At 44.1% G+C, this 14,674-nt stretch overlaps 1 protein-coding gene across 1 annotated transcript in view; it reads left to right on the forward strand.

Moving 5' to 3' along the window:
- Window positions 1-14,674, forward strand: part of LOC126339781 (inter-alpha-trypsin inhibitor heavy chain H4-like) — a 196,220-nt gene that overhangs the window by 98,080 nt on the left and 83,466 nt on the right. Inside the window, exon 7 of the mRNA XM_050001661.1 lies at window positions 14,382-14,585. Within this exon, the coding sequence (XP_049857618.1) occupies window positions 14,382-14,585 (204 nt within the window). The remainder of the gene's footprint in view (window positions 1-14,381; window positions 14,586-14,674) is intronic.

Consider the following 14,674-nt stretch of genomic DNA (forward strand, 5'->3'; position numbering starts at 1 on the left):
GAGGGACGAATGGAGACGTGTCGTCTTCAGCGATGAGAGGCGCTTCTGCCTTGGTGCCAATGATGGTCGTATGCGTGTTTGGCGCCGTGCAGGTGAGCGCCACAATCAGGACTGCATACGACCGAGGCACACAGGGCCAACACCCGGCATCATGGTGTGGGGAGCGATCTCCTACACTGGCCGTACACCTCTGGTGATCGTCGAGGGGACACTGAATAGTACACGGTACATCCAAACCGTCATCGAACCCATCGTTCTACCATTCCTAGACCGGCAAGGGAACTTGCAGTTCCAACAGGACAGTGCACGTCCGCATGTATCCCGTGCCACCCAACGTGCTCTAGAAGGTGTAAGTCAACTACCCTGGCCAGCAAGATCTCCGGATCTGTCCCCCATTGAGCATGTTTGGGACTGGATGAAGCGTCGTCTCACCCGGTCTGCACGTCCAGCACGAACGCTGGTCCAACTGAGGTGCCAGGTGGATATGGCATGGCAAGCCGTTCCACAGGACTACATCCAGCATCTCTACGATTGTCTCCATGGGAGAATAGGAGCCTGCATTGCTGCGAAAGGTGGATATACACTGTACTAGTGCCGACATTGTGCATGCTCTGTTGCCTGTGTCTATGTGCCTGTGGTTCTGTGATCATGTGATGTATCTGACCCCAGGAATGTGTCAATAATGTTTCCCCTTCCTGGGACAATGAATTCACGGTGTTCTTATTTCAATTTCCAGGAGTGTATATGTGTGCAAGGCAATGGCTTTAATTTAGTGTGCTTGGTGCAGGTGACGTCTGTGGTTTTCCTACTGGTGTGGCGAATACGGTTCAGTTCATTATGAAGGGTTACCACAACAGAAACGAAAGAAGTGAGTCTCCAATAAACAGAGAGAGAGAGAGATCCGTTTCGCACATGGGATTCTTGGTCGCCCATCTACATTTATTAATAAAGTTGACATGCACCAAACAGCTCACAAAAAGCTGTCAGTGTTATTAAGTCTGTAATTCACAAGTCCCTACCAAAAGCTACAGGGCTGCTGTGATACATTCCTCTGCCTGATCATTTGTTAGACTAGAGTATGTATCGCGACTCTGATATTTCCACTGATAATACCTTCTGTACCTACATGTCCATAAGGTAATATTCCAGAATATGTCCTATGTGAATACGCTATTCCATCTGATTTTTATACTCAGTAGCTCAGTAGCCAAGTGGCTACGGATCTATGAAAATAGAGTTGTCTAACTCTGAAATTGGCAACGTAACATACATAAAAAGAAATCTATTATCAAACTGAATAATTGTTTGAACACCACAGTACTTTCCTAGGCCCGGTGCCATTGGAGGTGCTATACCGTTCCTTGCCTCCAGTCTTTGAACTAACTTATTCAGGTAGCTATAGGGAGACATACAGCCGTTTGCACTCCGAACCAGTGTGCAATTTGGCATTCACCGTTACTCATATAAACATCGCCAAAGACGAAAGAAGTGATAATGACAATTAAAACTCCTAGGACAGTCCAGGGATCGAACGTGTGGACATGTGTCGTGTCACTTCACCACTGAGCCGCAGAACCATCACATTGTACATATAAACAGCCATGCCGTCTCCCGTGTCGTGACCAGTTGCCTTAGGTTTCTCGGTTGAGGATCCATGGTGCGAACAGCCCGATCGAGATGGTCCCACAGATTCTCGATTGGGTTTAAATCCGGGAAGTTTGGTGGCTAGAGGAGTAACAAGCTCATCCTTGTGAATGCCACGAAAACATTGCCCAGACCATAGCGCTCCCTCTTCCTTTTCTTTCAGACGTTTCAATCCGCACACGCTAATGGATGTCCGTCCTATGGAACATAAAACGTGGTTCAACTGAAAGGGCCACCTGTCATCACTTATTGAGCGTCCTGTTGCTGTACTGGTGTGAACATTGTAGCCCCCGTCGTCAATGAACATCAGTGAGCTTGGATGCATGATCCAGGCGCCATCTGTGATGGCTCATATGCAGCAACGTTCGCTGAACAGAGCATGAGGTTGGTAGCTTCTTGGTTCATCTGAGGGCTTTCTGTTAGAAGGTTGCACATCTGTTCACCCGTACACATCTCCGCAGCCTTCATTCAGAAAGTAAGAAAGCACAAGCTGAACACCTAACAGAGTGTTTACTTGTGTAACTACAGGGAGTTCGGAAATTCCCATTACAAGCTTCTAGGACCGGTAGACGGGAGTGATTACATAACATTTTCAATACGAACCGTGCCGTTTGCGTTCTACCGCGTATTCAGTGTTCAGCTCATCCACTTGTGCTTGAGAAAATGATTTAGGCGTGAGACAGTACAATTATTAGGTAATAATTGGAAATTAAGCAACGACACCCATTTAGCACTTAGGCACATTTTTTGTATTACGACTTAAGCATTAATTGTTTACATTGGTCCAAAACGGAAAAATAATCCAGCATACTGTACTTACAGAGCACTCTATCCTTCCTTCACCATATCGTCTGTGGAGCTGTTTTCTATACGCACATGAGAATTGAGGTGGTGCCACATCATGCTGAAACCACATTTCCTGACGGAGAGTCACACAGCTTCCAAGAAAGGGTCCAATACTTTTTGTAGGAACACCAGGTATGCAGGACCAGTTATCTAGAGTGGAAGTAACTATGGCCTAACCATATGACCCTCCGAGATACCAGCCTACACGTTAATACCACATCAGTGCCGAAATCCCTGAACATGAGTGGCTCCAGATAAATTAATAAAATAATAAGAAGGTCGTGGATGACGAGTTACAAGTAAGAAGTTGTGTATAAGAGGTAATGATTTATTATTGAGACGTCATTTTTTACGTAATACTATGGGGCTATGCTTAGTCGTCTATCTTGAGAAGCTCTGTAGTTCGTTGACGTACTCAACACAGTTCAGCGCCCGTAGATATGTTAAAGTTTGACTTTTTACCTTTTAGTTTCTTGTCATCCTTTTTAGGTCTTTTATGTGTTCAATAGTTATTCTCGCGTCACGCGTAATGGAGGCGAAATGTACATTAATCTTGTTAAGTCTCCTTGGTTCAGAACTCGCTTCGACTGAAATATTCGACAATTAATTAACTCACAAATATTTTTCTATTGTGTACTGTACATTTTGCATGTAAACTATACAAAATACTGTACCATTTCCGCGTACAAATCAAGAAATTCGTACAGCTCACACGCGTTTCATCACAAGAGAAGAGACCATATCGGAAAGGTAACGGAAAGAGATCATAAAGATTAAATTTTTCATTTCCAGTAGTGATTGTCTGGTATTTTCAATGATTACACTGTAACTATTATTTAAAATCGCAGTTATGTTTCTCTAATGAATACTCCAGTCAGTTCGTCTTACAAATTTTTAGAGTGACCATTTTTCACAAATTTTTACTCACCTACTAAATAATATCACATATCTCCAGTTCGGACCTCCAGTGGTTGCCAATGTGCTTAACTTGATTGAAGGTCTGAAGACTCAATAAATACTCTTTGCTCTATCACTTCCAAATGTCGTCGGATATCATCTATCTTCTGGATCATCTTAAATTTCTTTTACCAAAACCTTTTTTTTTTTTTTTTTTTTTTTTTTTTTTTTTTTTTTTTTTTTTGCTGTTTCAAAGATCGTGGGTAGAATCAGAAGCCTTCCTCCCAAGGGGAAATGAACTTGGGTAAGCACTTCGTCCACAGTTTTTGTGATGGGTCTTCAACTGAGGACAGCTTCTGTATTCACAATTATAGTTTGTAGGCCATCCTCGTCCATGCTGCATCACCCCAGTAACTCGCGGAAGCTTCGTTTAATCGAGTCAACCATCCGCTCCGCTCAAAATGTTCAAATGTGTGTGAAATCTTATGGGACGTAACTGCTAAGGTCATCAGTCCCTAAGCTTACACACTACTTAACCTAAATTATCCTAAGGACCATCACACACACCCATGCCCGAGGGAGGACTCGAACCTCCGCCGGGAACAGCCGCACAGTGCACGACTGCAGTGCCCCAGACCGCTCCGATCATCCTCCCCACCGAGTCGCTCGTGGCCATATGAACTTCCATCTGATACGTTGTTTTATGACTAACTAGCATGTCTTGTAAACAAAGCTAGCGGTCCATATTTCTTTTAGCTCCCGGTTAGCCGGATGTGAAGTTTGGACGTTACCATATCGACCAATAAACCGTTGGAAGGATAATAAGATCCATTGTCTAGTTCGTTGTAAGTTTCGAATGGACCGCTCTAGTTACAGCACAGGTGATTAACAGGACATACACTTATTTATAGTGCTGCCTGATTTTGAATGTAGGCTCTCGTGAAATTAATTCCAGAAACTTCAGGCGACTTGAGAGGTTTCACTCCCTAGCTGTTCGCCAGCGATGTTACTGCAATTGTACATGGAAGATAACTACCTAGAAACGTTATGATCATACGACTGGCGTGTAATACCCAGAAAGTTTCTCTTAGCTATGACAGAACCATTCGTACTCCAAGTTGGTGTTGATTGATATATGGGTACATGACAAGAAGGTTGGTGAAGTGATGGTTTCCTTCGTGTTGCACGCAACCACTTGAGCGTAATAAATCACCATAAATATATGTTGAAACATTTTATCTTGGACGGTCTAGGAAGTGGAAGACCTTTGCGTAGAGTGATGGTTTCCGATAAGAAGCATTATTCCTCGAAGCTTCTGCTGTCTCTCCTGCAGTAAAGTTTTCGCATGTGACTGTTTTCGGAAGGAGTTTTCTTTTGAAGCGAAGGACGTAAGCAGTAGTTCGCAGCAATTTCCAGTAAGACCTGAATCTGTTTACGTTGTGAGTGATTGTGGAACCAGAATGAGTGAAGTCTGAGGAGTTTTATCTAACGTCGTAGCTCCAAATAAATTTTTACGTACGAAAGATGGGTGGTGACTTCCTGGCCATAAATTAGGATATAGTGATAACCATGGTGGACCATATCACTAGATGTCCAGTATTCGCAATATCTGAGGTGTGAATCCTCTTGAAACTTAATTCGCTGGGTTGACTTCGCCAGGGCAGTGTCTCCAATTAGACGGTGTGTTGAGCGTTTGTGTTTCTGACACTCTGCCGCATACAAACGTTTTATATGTTTCGTGACAATCCTTTATCCATCCAAGGATTACAACGGAAAATGTGAGTGTTGTGTTTCTAGCGCCAGATTCTATTGTAGTAGCCTGACTTCTGTCAGTGCTGCTAGCAGTTCAAGCTACTTTTACTACACATTTGTTCGGAAATGCTATTGCAAGAAGTGATATATAAGACGGTGCCATATTCTCTCTCAGATTTGTCACGTGAAACGTGAATACAGAGGCCATCGTTCCCTGGCAGTTGAATCCTCCTTGGAATAGTGATATCAGATACCTCAGGAAGATTTACCATCCAGGTGCATCACCTAGCCGATAGCTTGTGAGGCAGCAGTTCGTGCCTACAGAATTTTTCTGCGATGAATACCGAAGTTATAAATCCTAGAGAGTCATAAGGAGCTGATACTGCTAGTAGTTAATTTCTTTCTGTTGCAATTATTAGTGAAAATGTCTCTGACTCACTGAGAATATGTCTTCTTCCTAGCTGCTTGTCATCCCTAGAATCGTAACTTTAGTTTGGATATCTCTCCTTCCACTTTATAAACTGCGGATAACTGATGAGAATTAGTAACCCAAATCGACAGAGTCAGTTTTATTTTCTTCATTACCGAAGATAACTCGCAACACAGCGGGACTGAGGTGCTTTCCGATTCCGTTCTTGCAGTAAAGACGCATCCAAGTACATGTATTGATGCAGTAAGGTATCTGCTGCGGGGAACTGGAACTGATAATTATATGCTGGTTGAAGAATGGTAGCTGAAGGCAGAAACGGGCTGCATTCGAGGCCGAAACGTAGAAGTGAGGATCGATGAATTTTCCTTTAGCTTGCATCAATGTGGCCTTCAAGTCTATTATTTTTGATCATGTATCAGAAGAATCTAGTAAGATGACTATCGCCGTGGTGTAGTGGGAAGCTTGAAGAATATCGGTAATGACTACAACGCGTCACAGGCAAAATATCATAAGGACCTCAATGACTTCAGGACACCGACTACTAAAGTGCCATTAAGAGAGAGTGCAATTTGTTCGTGTGAGGAACTGTCAAAGACTATTTGCCACTTTGTGCTGCGCTACCTTACTCGCATGACCAATAGATGAGGGGAATAAAATTAATTTGTAGATTCTTCTGTAGGAGCCTCTCTCCGTGGTCATTTATAACTTATTCTAAAATTATGTTTGTCGTAAACGTGTCTTATATCATCGTTTCTGCATAGTCTTTTCTGTAAGGCAGCAAAACGCCCCTTGGCATCGTGAAAGTTGTCAGATAGAAGTACAGCGGATTTTCGAGATAGGTGAACTACTCGCCGTTAGTGTATACGAAACTGTTGAAATACCGTTGACTCTTTTTCACTTGTTAATCGTTCTTGTTCGGTGCTGATTCCGACTACTTCTAAAAGCTACGTGCAGTGTCTTCATTTGGTTTTTCGATATCTAAATTAGTGAGACTACCGGTTGCGTGCTTAGCTAAAACAACTGGGTGATACTCACTGAGGATCCACCCGAGTTCAGAGAGAAAGATTGCTAAAGACGCTGGGTCGTCCACAATTTCTCGTGGTGATTCGCTACAATAAGTAATTCTGTAGGAATACAACTTTCCACTTCGGGGGGGGGGGGGGGGGGGGAGGGGGGGGAGCGCCAACTGTAAATGTTTTACTTTTGATTTATCGTGACATCTGACATCTTTGGACTTTTCCGGATGTTCCGTGAAGTTATGTACATTTTCGAAAGCACTGAGCCTAACATGGGTGTTCTTGCATGCATTACTTACCTTGAAACGCACATATCCACCAGGCTCAGACGTGACAGAAGATTCGAAAGCATATGTTGCTAGGGGCCGAACATCAATAACCTTCAGGTTTAGATTGTCGACCATATTTCGGCGAATGACTGACAGTTGACTGAATGCATACAAAATACCACGTTGTGAGTTACCTTTCGCTTGTGCGCTCTGTTACAGACACGCGTGCCGTCTGAATGTGCGTGAAACATGAGCGCCCCGTGACGACATCACCCACTGAACTATTAATGCGGACGCCGGGAGATTCAGATTATTTGCTGCATGGCTTAGGTTGGTTCGAATTATCACAGAGTGATCGGAGATGAATCACTTTCCAGTAAGAGCACCCGGCTCTTCCTTTCTTCAAACAGTCTTTGTCAGTGTGACAAAGACAAAGAAGACACAGGTTTCCCAACTTAAGTTAGAATCATGATGTGCTCTGGAATATCCTTTACCACCTTGCAGTCTTGTGCCCAATTATCGCTATGTTCCCAAAAAAACGCAGTAAGATTTTACGATATATATGGTCTTGTGTTTCGAACGTTCTTGCTTGAAGTTAACGTTGAGACATGGTGCGACAACTTTTAATGTGGCGGAAGTACCTGATGTGCTCGTGAATGACATGTTCTTAGGTAATTTCTGCGCAGTAAGTGCACCATCGACGTCTTTCTCTAAAAATTCCATTATACATAGCACATCCACTTCGGATAGTTTATCCATCTTGACGTGAATTACCACGCCAACAAATGCGGGGAAAGCGAGCGAAAGTTTTGGCATGAGAATGTTACGATAGACAACATCGAAAGATGTCTGAGCTTGGATGCATTTATTGCGTTCTGTGAATGTCGAATTAAGACTTTCAGGACATTCACTTCTTCTGTCCTGGCCCCGATAGCTGAGTCGTCAGCGTGACAGAATGTCAATCCTAAGGGCCCGGGCTCGATTCCTGGCTGGGTCGGAGATTTTCTCCGCTCACGGACTGGGTATTGTGCTGTCCTACTCATCATCATTTCATCCCTATCGACGGGCAAGTCGCCGAAGTGGCGTCAAATTGGAAGACGTGCACCCGGTGAATGGTCTACCTGACGGGAGGCCCAAGTCACACGACATTTCTAACAGTCTATGCGTTTGCCGTATCCATATCTTGTTTGAAGAAATCGCTTAATGTCTTCGTAAGTAGAAGCAATCGTTGATATGCCATCGACCATTGTCTGGGCTCCCCTAAGAGACATCCTGTTAGGAACACCTAGTGCTCACAGTTTGAGTCGTAACACGACGTCCTGTGACTGCACGAAAAGCATTATTGAACATGGTGGCGTTGCTGTCAGGGTTCCTCCCAGCCATAATCGGGTAGCGGTCGTCCACTGCAATAGTAGCCCTTGGGCGGCCTGAGTGAGGCATGTCATCGACCCTGTCTCTCTGTATCTGCTCCACGTCCGAACTATATCGCTTTGGTTCGCTACGAGACGCCTGGACACTTCATGCACAAAGTAACAATGCGGACGCGATCGAAGCGCGATATTGACGGTCTGGGCATGGTTGAACTACATTCCTGGTGGAATGACTGGAACTGATCGGCTGTCGGACCCCCTCCGTCTAATAGGTGCTGCTCACGCATGGTTGTTCAGATATTTGGGCGGGTTTAGTGACATGTCTGAACAGTCAAAGGGACTGTGTCTGTGATACAATATCCACAGTCAATAAATATCTTCAGGAGTTCTGGGAGCGGGGGCGATGCAAATCTTTTTTCGATATGTAGATTTGTGCATGCCTCTTCTTTGGACTGTGGGAGCTCGTACCTGCAAACTCTATGCGGTCGTTAATTTAAAGACTTTTAAACAAATCCACTTAGACGGACAGGCTTCCATAAAAAGCAGAATTGGATCGTAGTTAAGGTAGACTACGATACCGAAAGATTCGGAACGCAGTTCGACGACCGGCAGAGACATCTAATACAGCGTACAGTCAGTGTGCAGCAGCAGACCTCTAGTCTGCCATGCACAGTCCCCTGAACATAAACGTCGTCTATTGAGATCTGTTTGTTTATTTATTCGTTTCAAAGACCGAAATTCTGAATCCTAAAGAACTAATTACTTGAATCAGTAATAATGACAATAATAATAATTAAATCAAAGTAGTAATTAAATGAATGATAATAATAATAATAATAATAAAAGCAGTTCATCGAGGTTACATTTTATCTCTGAAAGGAATTTTCAACACAGATCTCCATACAATAACTGGGTTCAGGGTAAAATAATGACTCCTCTCATCAATCATTCCCTCTCAGTAAAATTATAATAATTTACCTTTCGCTTGAGAAGGAGTTACTGTGTCCCATTCGATAGTTCTTCAATTGCGGACACTAGATGCGTGATAGAACTTCTCTGACGAGATCATTTTCTTTTCAAACTTTATAACAGCTTTCAAATAATACGCTAACACATCAAAATATTCCACTATTTCAAGTAACCGAAAACCGACTACGTGGAGCAACTGGTAGCTGTCCAGATACGCTAGTGCCTACCTCAGGTGACAGTTGGCTAGGAATTTTATCCGCACAGGCATATGATATATTTTTTTTTATTTTATTTTTGCATAGACATGACACTTCCCAGTGTATTCTAACGGCAACAGCAGGCTCCGCGGGCTCTCATAATTTTCTTCTCAATCACAAGAGCACTGGGCGGTGTCGGTTTTCTGTGTAGTGTTTCTACTCTATAGCGCATACTTGCTTCACATCTTCTATGGCAAGAAGACGGCAGTGTATAGTCCAATGACAGACAGACCACGAACTCCCAGCTCCGCCGTTGAGGCATCGGAAGATGTCACCGTCGAGTTCAGAATGTAAGAAAGTACAATCGATCACTTAATAGTGTCTTTACTTACGCAACTATAACAACAAGGCACAACATAGGTAGAAATATAAAGTGCTCAGGACAACGATGTAGAACGTATTTGAGTTTCTACAACCCTGCTTAACTATGGCCCGACGTGCACCATGGTTTCGTGGGTGCCGGTTTTGGATAGCGCCATTTCGCCATACAGTTGTACTGTAACCACGGAGGCACGCGATCAGTTTACAGACTTAGCCGTTACGGATATCATGCTCTTTTGGATATCAGATAAATTTCTTCGTTTCGTCATTGCAACGACTGCACTGTCTTTCCTCGGCCCTGGTCCCTCCCCTTCACCTGCCCCCCCCCCCCCCCCCCTCCACGGACACACTTTATACACCCCCCTGTGCTAGTGCTGTCTCATGCCGTCTGTGAGTTGTTATTGCACTCTGACGTCGAACCTCGACGATGGGCACATTAGCGTGAGTGGGAAGTGTATAAAACAGATCAAGAAGGACTTTATGTTAGCTTACTTGACGAGTTTTTTCCTTGAAGAGATGAAAGGTGGATCCAAAGCAACGATTGCCGCTTAGTGTAAGGACTATGTCGGTAAACTCAACATTTCAAAGAAAGTTTGTACCCTTTTGTAGCAGTTGTTTACGTACCCTGCAGACTTCCATGCTATATTGCTTTTGATCACTAGTGGTACAAACATTGCCGCAATCCTACTAATGTCCATTTCGTCAGACAAGACAGTATCAAACTTAGCGTATCTTATTCACAAGTTACTGCACAGTTCTTACATGGTATGCCTATGACGTTGCAGAATCACATCCCTTGCCCTCTGAACGTTTTCTGGTGTTACACCAACTTGAATGCCAGCTGGAACCGTCGTCATTATCTCAATGTTCACTTAGAGCAGTTGTATGTCTGACATAAAGTGTTGTCTCCAAAGGCTAGCTTCAACATTTCGTGCTTTTCTGCAGCGGCTTCTCGTAGTTTAAAACGAAACTGCTGCGCTATCTGATCACTGACCACAAATTTACGGAAACACGACAATAGTAGTAACCTCTCTAACATTTAACTAAACCTTACATATTGCAGCCACTTGCCAAGCTGACTCTTCAAAAGCATCTATGGGGAAAAACCTGGCTAGGTTTCAATGTACCATTTGGAACGTGATGCACAGGAGTATGTTTCCATGGCCTATGTCTACATTAAACACTCTAGAGTACCAGAACGTAGATTTTAGCTGAAATACTCTTGAATACCAACTTGAGGGATTTTCTGTCGCACCAGTTTTGTATGCAGTCTTAGGCAATATTGTTTGACTTCAACATAAATGCATATGCTGGCCAACAGATTTCAATGTTGTAATGGACCACGAACAACCCCCATTCAATGTCCTCAATACGTTGCAAATGTCAGTCGTGAGGAGTACAGTGTACAGTGGAGCTGAGTGCGCTGCAGTCGTGGACTGTGCGGCTGTTCCCGGCGGAGGTTCGAGTCCTCCCTCGCGCATGGGTGTGTATGTTTGTCCTTAGGATAATTTATGTTAAGTAGTGTGTATGCTTAGGGACTGATGACCTTAGCAGTTAAGTCGCGTAAGATTTCACACACATTTTTTTTATTTTTGAGCTGAGTGCGTTATGTCACAACTGAGTGAACTCGAACGTGAACATACTGTTGGTGCTAGCCTGAGGGGCGTGCTTCCGTAACCAAAGTAGCCGAAGTGTTTGATATTTCAATAGACATAGTATCGAAGATTATATCGCATACAGGGAAACTGGAACATCATAATCCCCTAAATCACAACGCGGACGAAATTGTGTGCTGAGTGCTCCCGACAGACGGTGATTGAAGAGGACTGTGAAAAAAAAAAAAAAAAAAAAACAGACGACAGCTGCAAAAGCCACTGCAGAACTGAATGTCGGACTTGCAAACACTTTCACCACCCACACAAGAAGGAAGGTCCAGAAGTAGGGAATACAGGGATAGCTGAATTTTTCGAAACCACTCATCAGTGATGTCTTTAAAGGGACTCTGGAGCAATGGAACAGAGTCATTTGCTCGGTTGAGTCTTTGTTTTGCACTGTTTTCAGCTTCTGCTCCAGTTCACGTCTCAACAGACAGATCGACTAATCGGTGGTTATCTGGGTTACCATATCGTGAAACTCACAGCTAATCTGCAAATTCCATTATTGCCAAGGATTATGTGACTATTGCGGCTGATCAGGTCTGTCTTATATCACACAGTGTGATGCTGTGTTCTAAGACGACAGAACCCCTGTTCACGGAGCCCACGTCGTCCAGGCTTACTTCGAGGCTTTTTAAATAAATGTCTATGCACACGTGACTTTGGTTTATACATTATATGGTTTACTTGTGCTACCTTGTAATGGATCTAAGTTTATCGTTACTCTGTAAACACATTCTCTGCTTTCCCGTCAGGCGGCGCCAGCAACTAAAGTATCGGTCACTTTGGTTCATAGCTCTGTAGCAGCAGCCTATGTTATAAACATGCCCTGCGTTCTGTTAAGAGCGAATAAGCTTAAACACGGGTGACGTGTGAAACTTCCTGATAGATTAAAACTGCGTGTCCGGCTGAGACTCGAACTTGGGGCCTTTGTCTTTCAGCTCTACCGACTGAGCTACCCAAGAACGATTCACGACCCATCCTCACACCTTTAATTCTGCCAGTATCTCGTCTACTACCGTCCAAACTTCGCAGGAGAGCTTCGGTGGTCTCTTAGAAATGAATATTTGTTTCTTTATATCCACCCTTATATATGTGGTTTCTTATGTTTGTTCCGCTTACCGCTCTTCGCCTTATAATATATTCTTATTTATTTCCGTAGGCAGCTGTGTCCTCTGTATTTCTTTGGACGACGTGCCATTTTTGGTGACTGCGGGACGTTATGTACTCTTGCCAGTAGTTGTCGAGTGTTTTTACCCAGTGGACGGAGAATGTAAGGTTTTATAGGATCATGTGCCATTTTTTGTGATTGCAGTATTTTCTGTATACCTGTACTTTCCAGCGATCCTAGAGTATTTTACCCGGTAAGTTTGTCTTTGGTTACCCTCTTTTCACAATTCAGGTCGTGGTTTTCAAGCTGCTTTACTTAGCGGACAATGAAGCTTTATAGCTGTTTCCTGGCTCGTAAATTTATACTGAGTGAAGTTTTTCCCCCAGATGCCTGATGGCCTGATGATACTCCAGCGAGGCTGAAACGCGTCTCAAATTAAATAAATAAAAAACCATTTTACAACTTAGACAGCCTATTCTTTCTTGATAGTCCAGGGCTTGTTTGACCACAAGGGTGAGTTGTTGCAACTTCCGTGGCCACCACAGTTACCAGACCTCGAAATTATTGAGCCGTCGTGGTCAACTTTGGAGAGATGCGTGGGTGATCGCTATCCACCCCTATTACCGTTACCTGAAGTTCAGATATGGTATGGGATGAAACTTCCTGGCAGATTAAAACTGTGTGCCGGACCGAGACTCGAACTCGGGACCTCGGTTAGCAGAAGAGCTTAGAAGGTAGGCGACGAGGTACTGGCAGAATTGAAGCTGTGAGGACGGGTCGTGAGTCATGATTGAGCAGCTCAGTCGGACGCCGGCACGGTAGCTCAGCGTGTTCGGTCAGAAGGCTGCGTGCTCTCTGTAATAATAAAAAAAACTGTCTCAAGGAATCAACGATCAACTTGAACGGATGTCTTGTGACGTCCGCCCAGACCAAACGCGACGAACTATATCGAACAAAAAGGAAAAAAAATCGTTTGAGTCATTTTTACAAATAAAAAAAGTTGGTAGAGCACTTGCCCCCGGAAGGAAAAGGTCCCGAGTTCGAGTCTCGGTCCATTACAAAGTTTTAATCTGCCAGGACGTTTCATACCAGCGCACACTCCGCTGCAGAGTGAAAATATCATTATGTTATGGGATACTTTTGAAAACCGTACGTGACCTGTAGAGACAATTAGACGCTGTTTTGAATGCGAATGGTTTTCCTACATCTTATCAGGCATTACTGAACACAGCCTCATTAAAAAAGATTGCGTTCCATGAAACGGAAATCTTCCAGCTGCTTGGGTTCTGTCAACATAGAAGCCGTTAATATCAGAATGTGCAGTAACTGCTTAAATTGGGGCAGTTACCATACCACAAGTGGCGCACTGAAACGGGTGTTTGATGTTGACAGACAAAGGAGAAATGCGCTGTCACCCAAGGTCTAACGAAATCAAAACTGATACCTGTGTTCTTCTGTCATAAGCATCGGCATATTCTCCGATAGCATGTGGAAGTTCCGTGTCTTGGCGACGTCTCTGTGACATAATTTAGCCAACTGATTAACAAACCACAAGCCATACAGAAAAATGATGACGCTGCCGGTGTGGCATGTCGTCGAAAGTTTGAGCGCGCATACAAATCTGACGCTGCGGGATACCCGTGAAGCATTTATCCACCTTCAGCACATTTTCCAAACCGTGAAATTGTGCTATCGGCATGTTTCGTTTTCCAAAAGAAGAAATGTTCAGCGGAGAACACAGCTTCGTTACACAACTTTTCAGTAATCAGTGAGGCTCATAGCGCTGACACATCAACCGTGCCCATTCAGCTGTCTTTGTCTCCAGCAGCCGACCCCGTGTGCAGGTGAGCGAGGACGGCTACTTCGTGCACTTCTACGCGCCTCCCGGCCTGCCGCCGCTGCCTAAGCACGTCGTCTTCGTGCTCGACGTCAGCGGCTCCATGCACGGCCGCAAGCTTGAACAGCTCAAGACGGCCATGCACACCATCCTGGACGAGCTCAACGAGGGTGACACTTTCTCCTTGATCCCGTTCGCTTCTGAAGTAAAGGTAAGGTGAAGCCGCGCAGTGACTCTTGCATTTACGGCCCAAGAGTGTACAAACGGATGACAAATGGAGCAAGTGTTACATTCACAGGA

This window comes from Schistocerca gregaria, chromosome 1, assembly GCF_023897955.1.
Source record: "Schistocerca gregaria isolate iqSchGreg1 chromosome 1, iqSchGreg1.2, whole genome shotgun sequence".
NCBI lineage: Eukaryota > Metazoa > Arthropoda > Insecta > Orthoptera > Acrididae > Schistocerca > Schistocerca gregaria.